Source organism: Gymnogyps californianus, chromosome 4 (assembly GCF_018139145.2).
Source record: "Gymnogyps californianus isolate 813 chromosome 4, ASM1813914v2, whole genome shotgun sequence".
NCBI lineage: Eukaryota > Metazoa > Chordata > Aves > Accipitriformes > Cathartidae > Gymnogyps > Gymnogyps californianus.
This window is the reverse complement of record NC_059474.1, coordinates 18,713,012-18,731,965: the sequence shown is the minus strand read 5'-3', so window position 1 is coordinate 18,731,965 and position 18,954 is coordinate 18,713,012. Positions and strand designations below refer to the sequence as shown.

General features: G+C 36.0%; 1 protein-coding gene across 3 annotated transcripts in view; it reads right to left on the bottom strand.

The window, feature by feature from the left end:
* Positions 1-18,954, bottom strand: part of SLIT2 (slit guidance ligand 2) — a 270,443-nt gene that overhangs the window by 234,264 nt on the left and 17,225 nt on the right. For all 3 annotated transcript variants that reach the window (XM_050895400.1, XM_050895399.1, XM_050895398.1), the window contains exon 4: positions 15,062-15,133. In XM_050895400.1, coding sequence (XP_050751357.1) covers positions 15,062-15,133 — 72 coding nt within the window. The remainder of the gene's footprint in view (positions 1-15,061; positions 15,134-18,954) is intronic.

Here is an 18,954-nt window from a genome sequence, read left to right as displayed (position 1 = left end):
CAAGCTTTAGGCTTTAATCAGGGCTGATGTTTGCATAAGAGGACAGTCACAGGAGAGGAAGAGCAGGAAGGAAGTTGAAAGAAATTAAGAAATTGGGATGTGACCTTTACAAAGGGAATACATATAATCTGTCTAAACACACTGGTTTTTAAAAGGAAGAGCCAGCTCAGGGAAACAGGAATGGAACACGCATACTCAGAAGATATATTTCCTATTTATCTTGGTTCCTATAGTATGCCTATTTTCACTTCTAATCTGCTTGGAAATGACTAAATATTTGTTAGTATTTCCACTTTGGAACTATTTATCTTCATAGCCATGGTAATACGTTCACATAAAGGCATCAGATCTGCCAAATTCCTTCATTACAATTTGGATCATGGCGTAGAGGCTGGGGTGTTGGCACTTGCATCTCACTGGACCCGTAACAGCAGACACTCATCATCATCAAGTCATTATCACATTTTCCTTTCATGGCTGTGTTTATTTTAAGAAATTCCCATGTGTTCAAACACTACCTAGGCTTATTTCAGAGTACCAATTCTATATAAAACTTCAGCACAAATAGGTATTTCCTTACTTTCCATTTAAAGTTCATACCTTCTGGAGCAGTTTTACAGATTCACATCTCCAACCCAACATCCAAGAACAAACCAAAAAGCACAAAAAACAGACCAAAAAACATATTTATCATACACGCTTTGAACCCCCCCCAAAAAGCTTACCATGTTCCTTTTCAAAACTACAGCTAATTCACACCACATTTCCTGTTGTAAAAAAAAGTCTCATATTTGGAAAGTTTTACGTAGTGTAATCCTCTCTAAACATTACACAATCTCAAAAGCACTGCTGATAAAACTACACCCAGCAGGATACTGTAATTAAGGATAAAGCAAAACAAAGCATCAATTAAAGTGTGATTTCTGGTTATACAGTATTTTCCTCTGGTAAGGAACTGAAACCAGATTCAGAACATCCTTTCAATCTTCTTCTGGACCACCCAATTTAAACAAACATTTTCCAAGTTTATGCCTTTTTTTTTTTAATTACTGGTCATAGCTTTCTGTGTACACTGTTTCTTCTCCTATCTATATTCACAGAAAATAGACCCAGGGTTTTCCATATCTTGATTTAGAAGGAATGAGATTCCTAGCAGATCCAGGCAAATTCATTAACCATGGCGTACCAAAATGATAAACAAACACTTGAGCAGTAGGGATACATTGATTATCTTCTGTCTGTATCTTCCTTTGGGTGTACCAAAACTACCCTCCCTTTTTGTTTAAATACTTGCCAGATTCACATGGGACCTGCACTATTATTGTGCAGAATAAGATGTTACACCATTAAGAGTTTTCTGCAACATTCACATTTAGCAAACTAATTGGAAAGTCATCTCAAGCTCAGAAGCCAAAATAAAACACAATGGACAAATACAGTCATACAACCATAATTAAAAAATGCAAGTAAAGTGAACAAAAAAGACAGATTAATAACAGCAGACTTTCTTACAAAACAATCCCACCCACAGCTAGATCATGCAAAAAAAAGAGGCACTGAATACTGTTACAGGAATCTAGTTTAAGTTCCATTTTCAAAGTACGTAGTCAAATAGCTTTACATTTCTAAGGAACCATAAACTGGAACTATAGCATCACATTCTTATTCTCTATATGAAGATATTAAGTTCCAAATGCATACCTCTAATTCATCAAATAATAATGCAATGTTTAATGGATACAGATAATATTTTTCTTAACTACTTTATTTTGGACAAACTCAAAGAAATCTTTTCAAGATGGGCATCTCCAGCTTTATTGCATTTTCCCTTTGATGACTTCTCAAAGACCAGGATTTCTTTTTGGTTTTGGGGGGGTGGTTTTTTTGGTCATTTTTTTGTTTGTTTTAATATGTTAACATCTTAAACATCAGTAATGAAGGCCCAAAGAATTACCAGTGCTAATGCATTTGCATACCCACACATCACACACTAAGGCCTTGCTGTATGCATGAAAGGCAGAGTTATGAACACTCAAATTCCTATTCCAGGGAATACACAAAACTGAGTGGTTATGCTAATAGTGCTTTGCTTCAGGAAACAAACTTTCAAGTCTTTTACAGCAACAGTAACATAATCATATGTGGGGTTTTTTTTCAATACAAAATGCTTTCTACTTTTGTTTATTAAAGTGTGCAACAATTCTTGTGTACCTTAAGCTAAATTTCTTTAGACTAAGCATGTGAAATAATATGCTGATAACACTTCAACACTTTTCTGCCAGTGCTGAAAGACTCTCTAGGCTGAATCCTACATTACAAACTATCATGGTGATCTGCAGTTCTTGTAAGACAAACAGTCTTCCCTGGCCAAAAAGACAAATCAGCAGATTCCTAATACAGTATTTGCCACGTTCAGGTAAGTGTTAGCTTTTTCATGTTTCAGAATTTTCTCCTTATTACCAACTCGCTGTTAAGGGTCTATCTAGGTATGATAACTACTGCTTGTCAGCAATGCTTGCTCCATCTGACTCCGTTTCACCATCCTAGTCAAATATATTATATGAAACACACTAGTGCAAGCTGTCATACTCCAAAACAGAATTAGGCCGTTCTCCCCACTCGGCACCTTTGTGGATAACATCACTATGAAGACAGCTTGTAGCGGAGTGGTTAGGAGACCAGCAGTGAATAAAATTAATGGCAGAAAAGCTTTGATTTTCTGCTACTACAGTGAAAATCCAACATCCACTGTTACTACTAAATGTTAAATCTTGGGAATTTATAATTCCAGCAGACTGTCAAGTTCTATTTCTTTAATAGGAATTCATGTATCTGGAAGCACTACTGGTATTTTAACTAGAGCACTGAATATATGCCAAATGATCATTCTTAGGTCACCCGTCTCAAAGACTTGCAACTTGCTGCAGAAATCTTTTCTTGACCAATCAACCTCCTAACTCAATTACATTTCTCCCAGTTTTGCTCTTTGTTCCCCTCATATATACACACCCACAATACTGCCATTCTTTCGCTCTTCCACTCTTACATAACTAAGCTAACAGCACATACTCATTTTAAAGCCTTCCCTATAACTCAAATCCAGTTCAGTTTTCTTTCATTTGACTAACGGAAAAAAACACAATAGGTTTTGCAACCTCATTACAAGAACAGACAAAAACTCAGTTTAGCCAAAATCCTAGTGAAATGTTTTTAATGTTGCAACAAAATGGAAAAAATGCATTTGAAGCGAACTTCCCACAACATTAGCTAGAAAAACAACCCACCTTGTCATTGGTTTTGCAAAACTACATAGCATAGTTAAAAGTATTTTCTTTTCCATTTCCTGCAGTGTCTTTGATACATACGCACGAAATTGCATGATCTTATTGTTCCATGCTGCACTGTACATTTACAGCTATTGTTATCATTAAGTCTTTTACAATAATTTTCTCCCCAGTGATCACAATCTTGAATTTGCCTTAAGTATTTTGCATTTCCCACCTTCTCCAGTCCATATCCACAGGACAAACAATTCTAGCATACTTTATTTTTTATTTAAGTCCCTTAGTATTATTTTCTCTAACAAAATTTACTTGTGTGTTGTTTACACAGTTTAGATCAGTAATCAATAGGCTACAAAACAATGGACCCAATAATAAAAACTTCACCCCAGTGCCTTATCTAAAACTTTAGCAGTATGTGGCACAACTGGCCATACCCCAGCAGCTATGAACATAATTTTGTATGCGAGATTTCAAAGTAAAGGTGACAGTACACTGCATGTTGTAAAATTCTTTCATCTTAACATGGCATGCTAGCTGAAAGTGTTTTACTAACAGTAATCTTTATTTTAGATCCTAAAACAGTTGTACAGTTTTCTGATTATTTCCTAGCCCAAGAATTCTTATAACATGGTGAAAGATTCTCTTCTTTTGCACAGATAAAGCAACTGTTATCAGCCAGAACAGTGAAGATGACCTGCTTTGGCAGTTAGACCCTCAAATCTGAACATGTCTGGCTACCCTCACTGGTGAGCCAAAGGAAGAGCAACACTATGGTTATAGTTCTTTTTTCTAGATTAAATTTAAACTTGACATCTGCCAAACCTACATAAAAAACTAAAATTTAGCTGAGAATATCTCTGCATTCTGTGTCAAATGAGAAGTTTTGGCTTCTGCATCTCTGACATGAACGCCGTACTGGAGATCAATAAGCAAAGCACTATAGATTTGGTAAGCTCTCCACTTCGTAAGAGTTCTTTTTTCATTTTTAAAAATCACTCTGACCTAAAAAATGAGATTTTTGAGTGGTATTTTTATTTTGTTCTTCTGTTGTAGGGGCATAAATGATGAGGGGAGTACCGTTGCCATAACAAGTTATAGCATAGGAGAGTTACACAAAAGTATTTGCTCTATTGAATTTACAGACACATTATTAAAATCAAGGATAGAAGTCAGTCTGTTGCCTTTTACAAAGAATGCACATTTCATAAAAAACCCAGAATACAACAGAACCAATTAATCATGGACTAGTTTTAACACTAATGCAGAAGTAGTAAGGACCAGACAGGAATTTTCTCCAGTCTCAGAAATGATCACTGCTTTCCTGCAGCATACGTATGTGTTTGTCATTTTTTTAGTTCACGTAAGTAACTTAGTTCTGCTAAGCTTTTCAGATTTTTTTTTCCTCCCACTTGAAGACACACATTTACACTCTTTTCTCTCCATTTAGCCTTCCATATCTTTATACTCTGAGAAGCAGCTGCTACAAATACCCCTTCATTACATTAGCTGTTACCCTATCTTTGCAATGCTTCCCTGTGGGCCTTATCAAACTTGAGATGCAACCTTTTCAGTTTCGAGGTCAATCAACTATCTAAATCCCTTCCAGCTATCCACCACTCCTACAAAAAAAACACAGAAGGGGAAAAAAGAGTTGATGTTTCTTCTATCTCCCCTGTATTGAAGTACTAACAGCACTGAATAGCCGCCATTAAACCTCTCCTCACACATGCTACCTTACAAAGTACAAGGAGCCCTTCCTTACAACTGTATGGATTACACATTCACCATAAAAATAAAAATGTCATTGAACTGTCTGGACAGAAGGGGAAATGAAAAGAAAGAGGCAAGGATTTTGTCTCTTGTACATATTACCCTGCAAATCCTCAAGGAGTACTTAACCAAAAGATTCACCCCCCCATTTCAGCCCCTTTTTTCTTCCCCCTAAAGATTAAGGGCCATGGAAAGAAGCCTTCAGAGCATGGTCCTTTAAACACCCTTGAGCCAGGGAGGGCCTGCACCTGGGCTTGGCTGTAAACATGAAAAGAGTTCAGCAAGTCCCAGCTTTATTCCCCACGAGGTGGGTCTGAACAGCCATTAGCAGAGCAGGCCCCTCAAGTGTCTGAGGGAGAGAATAAACTCTGCTCGGTATTCATAAGCAGCCTTTCCCAAATAAAATCGCCAGCCCCAGCTCTGGTATCCTTACATCAGCTACAAGGATCAGGACAACAGTCTGGGTTGCTCATCACTGAAGCCCTTGCTTCAGCTCTCCTCTGAGGCGAAATATTGCACTTTGTATATTGGCACTTTTCCTTACCATAATGAGAGTCCCTTTAATTGGTACTTAGATAATTGATGTGACCTGCCCACCAGGACTCTTGAGTCCCATACAGCTCAACGTAGTTTCAGCTGAAGTCTATCGGCCTGCGTGTGGAAAGTTTAGCCTATGTCTTTCTGCATGCACTACTCATCTTAATCACTCACCAGTTCAGCAAACCTAAAATCTCTACCAGGACTGTGAAGTGAAGAGAGTAATCTAAGCGTGGTACAGGGTAAGCCTCTCATCTATCCAAAGCATATCCTAAGTACTCCATCTGACATGTCAATTCAAGAAATGGATATTGCAGAATTTTTTTTTCAATTAAAAACATTGAAAAGCGTACTCAAATGGTGATACACTGCTTTAACTGTAAATGGTCAAATATTTCAGACAAAAGCAAATGCAAGTACCTCTGACAAGTCTCTATCTGAATATTAAATTTCAACTTAATAAATACATTCAGAGAAGTTTGACAAACATTGAGATCCCACTGGCAGATAGAACTCTCACTGCAGCTGTAATATTTCATCAAGTGTTGGATGGTTTATGTCATTTGTGTGGAGAAAAGGAACATTTACTGTATCAGCAGATTCTTAAGTTTTCCAGCTCAGTTATCGACATGTGTAAAGGATATGATCATCAGTAAAAACAGAAAAGTATACCAAAAAATTTGTGGGTCATCAATAATGGAGTTAAGCTGTGCTGGGTTTTTTATTATTGATCTATTAACATGCTTTAAAGTTGGGGTTTTATCCCCTAAGCAGAGACTGATTAAAAATGCACCCCTAAAAAAAACTCCCAAAAAACCAATCTGTAAACCTAGCTGTAATTTCAGTTTTTACTACAGCATGTTTATAAAAACACATCAGTTGAAGAGCAGCTGCTCTTTAACAAAGAGCATTTCATCTAGCTTTAGCTCTAGGATGCAAAAAACTATTCAAACATGCTTTGTAGGGGAACATTATTGCAAAAAGCATTTGTAGATCAACATTACAACAAAAAGCATTATGAAGGACTAAGAGCAAATTAAAGCTTTTAGATAGCCTTGACTTTCTTTGACACAATGGAACATATGAAAGTAGATCCGTGCTGGCTAAAGTGGATATGCATTTTTGTAGTAATGCTGTTTCCCTTGCCAATTTCCTACTCCTTTTGAAGAACTCAGACAGTAGCTACTACAACCAGTGCACGATACGTTGTCTGTTTCAAACCTCCTTTTTTTCTTATAAAAGCTTGTATAATCTTATCAAGAACATATAGACAAATCTGGCAAAACAACAATCTTTGATTTTTTTTACTACAGTAAGTTTTTGTTGATACATTCTATATATATTAGTAATTTTCTAGGAAAAAACTATGCTCTTTATAAGAATGTACACTTCAGAAAATACTTTTAAAAGGAAAAATACATGTGTTGTTTGAATGCTGTGTGACTAACTTTAGAGAAGCTTTAAAACAAATTCAACACATTTAAAATGCTATATAAATCAACATTCAGGATGAAGGGTCAACAGGGGTTAAACTGTCTGTCCTTCTTGACTACATTCATAAATGTCTTTTCTAGCTGTACTTATAGAAGCAACTGCAGCGTAACTTGGATATTAAAACCTCCAAGGAAACCAACAATAAAAGCTGCTAAGAATTTCACAAGGTTTTTTTTTCCTTAGGTGTTAATTAAATGATCATTTAACACTGAAATGTAAACACAACATTTTCATCTACTGACAGCATAGCCTATTATAAATCCAGGGTAATAAACGTCCTGGTGTTAATACTCTGAACCGAGTTCCCACAACACACTAAGATGCCTTGTCGTGTCTAAGGTTAAGCATCTAGACACAAAACAAAGATTGTGCCTACTCGACTTCCAGTTCAATTTTCCCATCGCCCAGTGACCTAGGTAACACTTTGAGCAATAAAGAATAAATTTAATTTCTCCAGCATTTTGTGAGGATTAGGAACAATTGTTGGCCTGCAATGACTTTTTATCCTTGGATTCTTTCTCTTCCAGAGCATTCCCCCAGTTCTAAAAGAAAATTCTGATGGTTTAAGACACAGAACAAACAGAACTTTAAATTAGGCTTTTTTCAATCAATTGGAACTGTTGGAGGGGAAGCAATCAACCTTTCTTTGGACTTTTCTCAGCTATTCAGTTACTTTAGGCTTTAATCTTCCACTCGCAGAAGAAACCTACCATCATAGGGACAAGCCTCTCTACTTTCACATTTTCCCTTGGCCTGATTTATTCCTCTATTCTGTTCTTTTTTTAATCAAGATGACACGGCTGCACTTAAATGTCCACTCTGTGCAAGCCAAGACTTACAGATGTCCTCTTTATAACATTTCACACCATGTTTCTGCACCACATAATAATGGCATTTCCTCCGACATGCCTTTTTACTTTTCATTACTTCCTTCACTGAGATTCAGTTTCCTACTTAACTCCTGCCTAAAAGGTTTCCTATATCACAATTTACCAAAGCTTTCAAGGTTAACCCTCCAGGAACAACCCAGGGACTGATTCAGACTGGACATGAATATGGTTACAGGTGACTCAAAACCAGCTACTTTAATTTTCGTATTAAAAGGCAATTATCTTAGCTCCCTGCTTTGACCACTATCATGTCAACAAAAATACAGAAGATAATTATTTATGCTTGGGGCCAAACAGGTCAAGGCAACAAAGCCATAATAGCTAAAGTAGGTCTCAATTACTCTTAATACCACCACGTTATTTTAAAAGAGCTATGACTTGAGTAATTATTAATACGATTCATGGTCTCGCATTAGACATTTAAAATTTAAATACCAACAGCTAATAGCATAAAAATTTTTGAATACCACAGATATTTATGTTGGTCCAGAAGAACTGCCTAAAGCCATATTTTTGTTTGCTTGGTGTTTAACATGATTTTCTAATTAAGGTTAAAAGCGACTCTAAACAGTTTTGGAGTGTTTGTTCTAACGAAAAATCAATAGTTATAAGTATCCCTACAGATGTCTTTCACTGAAATTAGTCAGCTACATCACTTGGTAATGCAGATTACAGAAAGATTTAGTGATCTGCCCAGTAGCAGAATTACCTTACAGCCCCAGAAGTCCACCCAATTTGCCATTTTATCCCATAGCAAAGGAAATATTGCTTGTAAAAAAAACCCCATGAAATTATGTTTTCATACTTAAAGAAATAAAGGCAAATTTAACTGCAATTTAAAGACACCTTCCAATTATCTCAAAACTAAAAATACAAACATCCATCTTGAGAGCCATTTCACAAGAAAAAGGTTTGTTTCCAATTTTAAAAATCCCATGCTGTTACTTCAAGTAACAACATTTAACCTGATTTCTGTATATTTAGTACCTCTTTTTTTTTCCTGCATAGCATCATGGCAGGTGCTGTGAAAATACAAAAGAAAGCATAGCTCAGGAAAAGCCTACAGATTAAGAGATTCTAAAACAAAGGGCAGGAAGAGTAGTGTAGTGAAGTTTGAAGTCCAATAATTGCACAGAGTGATAATACATTTTACTTTTTTTTCTGACTACATTTCAAAAGTTCATTCTGGTTCCACCAACACTTCCACACAGCTAAATCTAAGGCTGAATGTTTGCTGTTGCTAGGATATAACTACTGCAAGTTGTACACCAAATGCATGTATATAATTCTTGTTTCTGTGCTCAAAAAAATAAATCACCTGATGAATTGTACAAGTTTTTGCAGCACTTCCAAAATCTCTAAAAAGTCATCTTGCCATCTCTAACCCTAGATAAGTAGGGCTTATGCCTGAAGCAAAGCTACAGTGGTATTTTTGTTTTGCTCACTACATTGTAAAGTACGGCAGAGTTTTCAATTTTGAAACATTATAGCAGAGAATGAGAACTGAAGGTAGAAGCAGGTGATGGTAGGACAAGAGAAAAGATGCGCATGCAAGCCAAGTTGCATAAAGTATTCAAGCTCCTAACTCACTTTTCTCCCTAGTTCAAAAATGAGCAGGTGACAGAAGCAACAATCAGTCTTTATGTCTTACAAAAGTTTATCTCCTAGATCTTCCATACCAGAAATGAATGCCAGAGAAGAGGTTTTACGAACCTAGCACAGAGGTAACATGTTTTTAGTTACTTTAGTTTCTTCTTACAGGTAATTAACCTTAATAAGCATATTTTTAACACCTGTGAATTCTTTTATTTTTAGATAGTCCTGTCTATCTATGGATTGCAATTATAGCAAAAATAAAACTCACAGAACTGTAACTGGCAGTGGACTTGCAGCATATGGGACCAAATTCGAGAAAACATTCGAGACTGGGATAATAAGACCTTGTATTAGCAACAACGCACTAACATAGCAAAGCTATGATAATGGTGCTTCCACACTGCAAGGAAGAGTAGTAATTACTCGTATATTAAATTAGAGATTTCTTTTTAATTACTGGCTTACTATACCACAAAGCCAAAACTGTACACTCATTTTATACATATACTATATGCAGCATCTCTTCATTAAATATAATTTCAAAAGATAGTTATTTTCGAAGAACTATAGTCACTGTTCAAAAGTGATGCTAATAAAATAATGCTACTAACTAAAAACTAACTAGTATTAGAATTGATATGTTCTTACCAACTTTACTGTTCATGAACCTATTAACTGTTTAGCTAAAACAATTTAAATATTCTTGTATTTGAACTAAACCACTGTGGTAGAAAAAAATACAAGAAGTTAAAACACTAGCAGGATGGATACAATGCATGGAACACTTATTTGTTTCTATTTACCTCTAAAAGGATAAGATTCAAATCTATCATAAAAAAAAATCAAGTTGCCTTGTATGCAGGCTGCTAGAATGCCCCATAACAAATCATAAAAACTGAAACAAAGGACTAAACACACTATCCTGGGAAGGATATAGCAACAAGGTGGCTTCATAATTCATGTTCCAATAAATCTTTGTTTAATTGCTGCACATCCAGCACACTTCTGCAATAAGGTGGAGCACACTGTAATGTTATAGTAGCACATACAACAGTGGAAATCTACCCATCACGCTTACCCAACAGCAGTTCCTTTAACAATCTACTTGGAAGGCAGATTCATCGATACTGCCTTTTGAAGAGTGGAAACTCACTCGCTCCTCATTGGATTTAACATCCAGAGCCACCTGTTTGCAGTTGGAATAAGATTTCAGAGGCTTTGGGATAATGAGCATTTTTCTAATGAGCGATTTCTCTTTTGAGCTGTTAAAACAGATTCAGACTGAAGATAAATATCTTCTCTACAAAATTATGACTGCAGTCTCACTTGCCGCGATTACTGTTAAAAGGGATATGACAAAACCATAAATTAAGCCTCAAATGCAGCTACCTTAACAATACGGAGACCAGCACTGAAAAAGTATTTTTAAAAAGTCTGTTTTAGCATCTTACATACACCACCTTGTTATCTTTTTTCATTCCTATCTGATGTATATTTTTTTTTTCCTCTTGACAAACGTAAAAACAAAACCACACTCAGCAAATTACGCAAATCACAGGTTCTACTGCAGCAGCTCGAAAACCAGACCCAAGAGCCGCCTGGAGAACTTTCCTCCTCTTTGCGTCAGCCGCTCGCAGCCTTCCCCATGCCCGGAGCGGGCAGCGGCGCTCGGGGTAGCAGGCTGGATGAGTAATGATGTCGGTCTGACCGGACAACGGTAACCCTGGCAACTGTAACCTGCAATTCCTGCCTAACCATTGTGGGATTTATTGTGGCAGGGGCCAAAGAGGCCAAGAGTAAAATGAAGCAGAGAACTATGGTGTCTGACACATCTAGTACCACACACTTTAATCATAGCTGGCAGAAATTAATTCAGGAAGAATTTTTGCAAGGGCCCCCCATGCAGCATGTTTTGTTGTTGTTGTTGTTAATGCCGCTGTTGTTCTGGCCTAAGATTTTTTTTTAAAGTTTTTTTTATGTTTATTATTTTTTTCCTTTAATTATTAGCTGTTAGGAATTTTTTGTTTTTTAAAGTGACTAACAGACATCTCAAAACCAAGTGTTTATTAATCAGACTATATTAAGATTTTTTTCCTTTAGAGAGAAACTTCTTATTCACAGTGTGTATCTTCTCAAGTATGTATATGAATAGGAAAACATATCTAATATCAGACCACATCCAGTAGAAAGATTGTTTTTTCACAGCCAATATTGCCTAACTTAAACAGCAAATATTGGTCAGTAAGGAAACTTAACCTCATTCCAAGCGCAAGAAATGTAAATCAAAAGGGACAAGCTTTGTGCATGGAATTCTATAACCTTTATTCATCAGTGGCACGTAAAGGTATCTTTTAAAACTGAATTTTCAAACAGCTTTGGGTCCAGCGCTTGGTATCCTGCAGCAAACAGCAATCAATGAACTGTGATCTAACCAGCCAAAGTAAGCAGTCAAAATCTATCTGCCTCAGATAAGCACTCACTAGGCTGTAGGAGTTCTCCGTACTAAGGTACCATCGCCAATGCTAGACAAGTTAGTGTGAGTGGGCATACAGGTCACTGAAAACAACACATCCCCTTCTTGCAGGAAAAGCACTTGTTAAAGAAGGACTTACATTACCCCAGGGGATTTACATGAGCACCTTTATTTTAACAGTATTGGATCAAAACAGAGGTTCACGTACATTGTGCTTTGAGAGATACCTTGCAAGCTAAGATTAATATACTCTACAGCACTATTCCTACTATTTTTAGCATTAACTACTTCCAACAGAAATATTGATGTCAAAACACCTTTGCAGATAACTCTTAACAGGAAAATCAGTTTCTGCTGTGACTAAAATTATCCATTTTAACTAGTTCTAGGAGATTTCTTGGAAGGCTGCTAAATTGGAAAGAAAGTCACCTGAAAAATAATTTAATTACCTTTGAAAACCAAGTGTCTTTAGACACAGAAAATAATGCACTGTCTCTTTTAAACTCTCAACCTATCACTTTCCTTTACTTACACTTCCCATCTGTCAACAAGTGCTTGTAATTTTATTACACTGTCCTGTAGTTTATGCAGAGTTGGTATTATTTTACAGAGTTCTGTTAATGGACTGGATAAATGGTAATGCTATTTAAACTAGTCTCCTGCTCCAGCAAACACAGCTGCAACTGTACTACTATTTCTAGGCAAACATCTTGACCTGAACACACAGTGCTCTCTCAACCCGTCCAAAGAGAAATTGGAGCAGACAGCAAAGGGAAAGCATAGCCGGCCGCTGGCGGCAACCAACTGTGTCTAATCATAATTCATATACAGTGTACCCTCTTTCTTTTATATTGCATTTAGGCTACACAACAAGCATATGTGCTTCTTCACCTGGCATCTCATTTACAGCAAGGGTCAAATGGTAATTATTATTCACAGCAGCTCAATAGTACGTTGAAAACTCGCAGTACACACACTGTTTGATTAGCTGTTAAATACCAAAAATAAATACTAAAACCAAAGCATATTATACATTTTATTGATCTTGTTTAGAGAATTTTAATTCTCCTTAGAAATATATTTATTTGGATGTAAATACATGTAAGCATATACAATGATACATGAAAAAACCAAATCATTTTATACTCTTCATAGTGATCAAGCTACATATAATCTGAAAACTGACCAAGAACATTTAACTAGCATCAATCCCTTTGCTGGCCTGACATTTTTTTAATTACATATTTAGTGTTAAGCGACTGTAGATTTTTCAGTATCACTCATTTTCTTTTAAACATGAATACATTATAACCAGACATTCACTTTCATGGTCTGCTCAACAATAACCCTTAGGCAGAGGAAATTTAATACTGTGAAGCCAGTGATCTCTTACTTTCCACCATATATGCTACGAGCAGTTGTGTGCTTTATGTCAAAGGACATTATAGATTTAAGACTAGCATCTATCAAATACACAATTCTGAATTAAATATATTCAAGTATGATTTTGCCTGAAGTGCGCATCCATTTTTTGCCTGCGAATTATGGCTCATTTCTATTTTATATGAATTTAGATAACAACCATTACACTATAGGTGGAATAATAAAATGATCATAAATCCCTTTCTTTTTCCTTCCTGATGGAAGTAATATCTTTATCATGGCTGATGGAAATTATAAAAGAGACTAAATTGTTAATATATAAAACCACATATGAATATATTATAATATTATAGCAGAGAAATATTTTTGTTTGTCAGAACAAAAGCCTTCAGGAGCTTTCTGGCCTAGTAATTTAACAACTCATTGCATCTACAGGGAAGTTCTGGAAACAAAGCATACATCCAAAGCAAAGGAAGGAAACAAAAATATACAGAACTAAATGTTTACACTAATAATAGAGTCATTTTCAGTTTACCATTTCATATTACTATAAGAGGGGAAAAAAACTATTATTTCACAATATTAAAACAGAAATCAACTCCTAAAAAGCTTCATTATACCATTTGTTCTCAAGAGTATTTCCATATATTAAAGCGGAAACAAATCAGAGGAACCCCACCTTCCTCCACCTTCACTCTTTTTCCAAGCACACAAGGGGTGAAACTCAATAAAATCAGTATTTCAACAGCAGAAGCCTCACCTGAAGTCTAAAGAAATGTGTCAGATATATATCTAATTAAAACAGGGCTGAATTTGTACAACCTTGTCAAAGCCTGCTTAAGCATGTCATGTTGTATCCCTTCCATAGTACATACTGTAACCTAGAGGTACCTTAAAATTTATTTTGTTACAATAACTGATCATGTAGATAAATACAGAAATCAGTATCTAAACTTCATTCCAAGTTTTTACTGCAACAGAAGTAGATTCTTAAAAGGGCCAATGGGTCAAAACATTAATTTAAAAATATTGCCAAGAGTAAGACATTATTAAACCAAAGAATACAATCAAAACAAAAACTCATTACCCAATTTGATATAGTTTTTAAGGTAAAACATTCATAGTTTTTTCTTCCCAGAGCTTAAGTTATTACCTTTCTTTTCTTTGTGAGGGGACACAGGAGAGACTTCTCCACAGACCTACCATTTGCCAATGCTATGATTTTTCCGGCCAAGTGTGTACAGCCACAAAAACAGAACATCACAAAATTGAAGTGCTTATATGGTGCTGTATCTCTGGGTCAGAATCTCCACAGACATTTCTTTTAACACAAAAACCAACAAACAAACAGGAGAAAAGGAAAGCCAAAGTATTCTTTCAGCAAAACTTCTGTAATGAAGTGGGAATGGATGAAACAATATTTTGTCTCATACAACTATCAGCATCTAACCTGGATTTAAAAAAAAAATTTCGCAAAGCAGTCAAAGCAAGTACTCGGCTTAAAGAAAACATCAATGTTCCTAGACACTTTTTAGCCTTGTTCGAGGCAAAAGACAAAAAACCTAACACAAGACAGATTAACAGGCCAATTCCAAATTTTCCAGAATAATAGTTATTGGGTCATGCCTACTTACAGCCTGTACAACTTCGGCGTCCCCAGAAAGAGCAGCTCAGAAAGCAACTGGAGGTTATTTCTGTTTAGGCGCCTTTAGAAAGAAAAAGAAAAAGTTGTGTTAAATTACAAGTGCTACAACAATGCAATGCAACCACTTTGAGCAGGCATCCCAATGCTGTAACAAGTTGATTTTAAAGACCAGAAAGGCTATGCAATGCTGGTCCATTAGCGGAGACATGGTCCAGCAGTAAATTTACCATGGACTAATTACATTTTCTGGTTTCCCCAACAGACCATATTACCTATTTTATGAAAGATTTTGAATCTCTGTAGTGTGAATCAATCACTAAGTCAGGATTCTATCCTGCATAAACAACCAGAAAACTAGAAATACAAAATCAGCAGTATAACTTCAATTCCCCACCAGCTCTGTGTTCCTCTTAGTATAACGAAGCAGACATTTTGTGACCATGAAAAGGTTCAAGGGAACATGTATCAAATGCATACACTTAGTTAAGTAATGAGATAATGTATCTAAACATCCATATAACCTATTTAAATAAAAAAGCAAAGGAAGCTGTTACAGAAACCCTGATCAAATAGAAGTCAGAAAAATCAAGAAGTCCCAGCTTATGTTTGGCATTACAGGGATTTTTTTGCATACAGGTTTTTTTTCTATAGCTGTAAAGATACACCAAAAGGAAGTTAAAAAAAACAAGACACCATCAGTTGTACATAAGACAGCACAGAAGAAAAACTGCAACTGGAATCTGGAAGGTACCCATTTGTCTATGGAGTTTCTCACTGAACATGCTGACCAGAGTCAACACTGCTCTAGTTTGAGGTGACAAGTTCAAAGCCCACCATATTATAGCCATGGACAACAGAACCACCACTAGCCAAGACAAACATATTCCATCTTCATGATCTTTTTTTAAACACACAATGCAGATTATTCTTGCTAATGTGTGTACATGACAGCCCTGGAGCATACAGTCGTACCAGTCAATTCAAGCTCAAAACAGGTTTTTCATTGTTTTTAAGCAATGCACCACACATGCCACCTGCCATTCAAGCAAAGCAACATACTGAAAAAACTGTTTTGTCCCATCAACCTCATCACAAGTCCCAGTTTGCAATGCACAGTGCTTCTCAATACAATAATTCAAGGCATTCCTGGACATCAGACTGCATGGTATTATCTGATACTTATTTTATCCTTACATTGGTTACGTTACACATGTCAATAGACTGCCACCAAGACATTCCACAAGGTAAAAAAAGATATTGGACAGCAGTTTTGCAAAATTAAGTTTTAGAATTTCATGAAGCTTCAGAATTTGTTTGCTAGTCTTAGGGCTCAATTCAAACAGTTAAGCCTGTTTAGCCTCCCAGGGCTCATTTTTCATAAACACTGTTCCGTCTAAAGGTCCTTCCAATTCAAAGGTTTTTCCATAAATTCCCACATAGATACACACACACACAAGATCCAGTTTTACATAGCTCCATGGTTTAGTTCACTTAGTTATTGCTCCCTTAAAGTTCAATGTGACTACTGATGAGAGCAAAATAATCTGAGAAATACTCTTACATACCCACAGGTTTGCTCCCACATTTCAAATCATAAGCAAGCAGTCAGCTTTTTGAGATCTAGATATCCATAATTCTCCAGTTTTAATGTCAGGTTCCTTTTTATTAGTCAAGCACCAGAAATCCTAATTTCTTTAAGCAGAAGAAATTTAAATCACACATTTAGAAGATTAAAAGAGAATTTAGAGTGAAAGAAAGATTCTGAAAAGGAAGGACTACAGTACTGGGATAAGTGAGACGAGTGAAGATGCAGTTTAATAAGAAATAGAAAAAAATGCTTAATCCAGCAACAACAAAAAAAATCTGAACTGTGATCTTGCAAGTCATACTTCCAAATCAGTAGAAGGAAAGTTTTCAATATAAAAGAAAGATAGAGCTATAAAGACGTTAATGGTGAGTGGAAGACTTCTGATTTGAACATTGCTTAAAAAGAAAACCTTACCTACATAAAAACAAGAAAGTGATGTATTTTAGTGTTTGTGGATCTACTGCATTTTCGAAATAAGGTCATTTAAAAATAGATATTTTCCTACCTTCAGTAAATTTATGTATAAAAGTATACACTAAGACCACAAAACTGAAGTAGTAGGAAGAAAATTGTTTCAAAGTAAGAGTTACATTTGTGATCAGAAAAGAATAATGCGAAAATGGAATTCTTAGACACTGAACCTGAACAAATGGTTAAACAAAAAGAGAAATAAAATTCGTTCATCTCTTCTCTTTGCTAAATAGATAGTTCATACTTAAGCTTCTAAGTCCATGATTACAGATCAAAAAGTACATGGGAAAACATGCAGGGTAAAGTTAGTCTCTAATCAGAAGCTATTCAGGACAAAAATTTCTGTTGATATTTTTTAAGGACTCTATTAGGTTCAGATGCTAGACAATAATGGCAAGCTGTAACTGAAGGGGCAATGAAATCACTCAGTATCTGTATTTTTGTAGAAGTTGTGTAAAATACAAAAAAGGCACTGTAGTACAATGACATAATATTAACTGATGATAAAGTTCTTAAGGCAGGCTGCCTTTCATTAAACGTAACAGTCTTATAAGAACACACTTAGCATCACTTTAGAAGGATACTTCACAGGCAAAATACTTGTGCTAGTACAAAACTTTCTATACAAGCAATTAATACCTTAGATCAGGAGTTTTTGTTATTACCTGTAGTTCACATGGCCCACACAACTGAGTATAGTGTTAATATACTGATGCATGTGCTGCTGTACAGACTTTAAAATCTAAGTTATAGACAATAAATCAAGTTCATTAATCTAAGAAGTTATAACAGATGCTTTCAAAGGGGTCAATTTGCTGTTCTTAAGTTTCCTACAAGGAGATTTTATGAACTTGATTTCACTGAAATGAATTTTTCGAGACTGCAATAGGTAGTTCTGTTTAAAAAAATGCTATGAATTCACATGTAAGTGAATGAAAAAGGATGCAGGGCAAATCTGGAATACACAGACTAGTATCGCAGTACACAACAGCTTCCAGTTCAACAGTCACTATCAGGAGTTTTCAATCTTTGAGACAGAGCTGCACTAGGAGTCCAGAAAACACATATTTTAAAACGGTTCATTAATATATACAGTTCTCCAACATTTCCACTTTTTCAGGTGACCTCACGCTTAATTTTGTCTGAAATAGCAATAACTTATCCAGAACACACAGACATACTGGAACAAGAGTGACACACGCATGATCCCCTTTCTCTCCAGAGCTGAAACCTGAGGTAAGCACAGATGGTCACAGAATTCATGACTATAGATTGCAAAGAACTACAGCTACTGCAGAGTGAAAACAACCAGAAAAACTCCACCACATTTTCTTTCAGTGTGTGTTGGCAGAGACCTCACCGCAGCTAGCCAGCAGGCAGCGCTTCCCTTGGGACAACGTGAGAGGAGAAGTTTCAGTTGCATCAACTGAACTGCTCTCCCAGAACTGGCATGAAGTTCAAGGTGAAGCACTGAAGAAACAGTGACGAGATATTCCATACTGCTACCGTTCAGTTTCCGAAGTGAGCTAGAAAAATTCATGTTTCTCAAGCAAAGGCAGAGAGCTCAGAAGAGATGAAGTGTTAGTGTGGTCTAAGCACAGTGGTGTAAGCAACAGAAAATGTACTAGAGAATCTCTTCTAACACTGCAATACCTTGGACTGTAAAGTCCCTTGATAGTGGCCAGAAATAAATGGATGAGGGTCCAACATCATATAATTCTTTCAATTTAACAAAACTCAGGCACAGTTGCAATTAAAATATATGTAACTTCCTTTTCTTCTGTTACTGAATGCATCTTTAGGAAGAGGCTGGGCAAATTGAC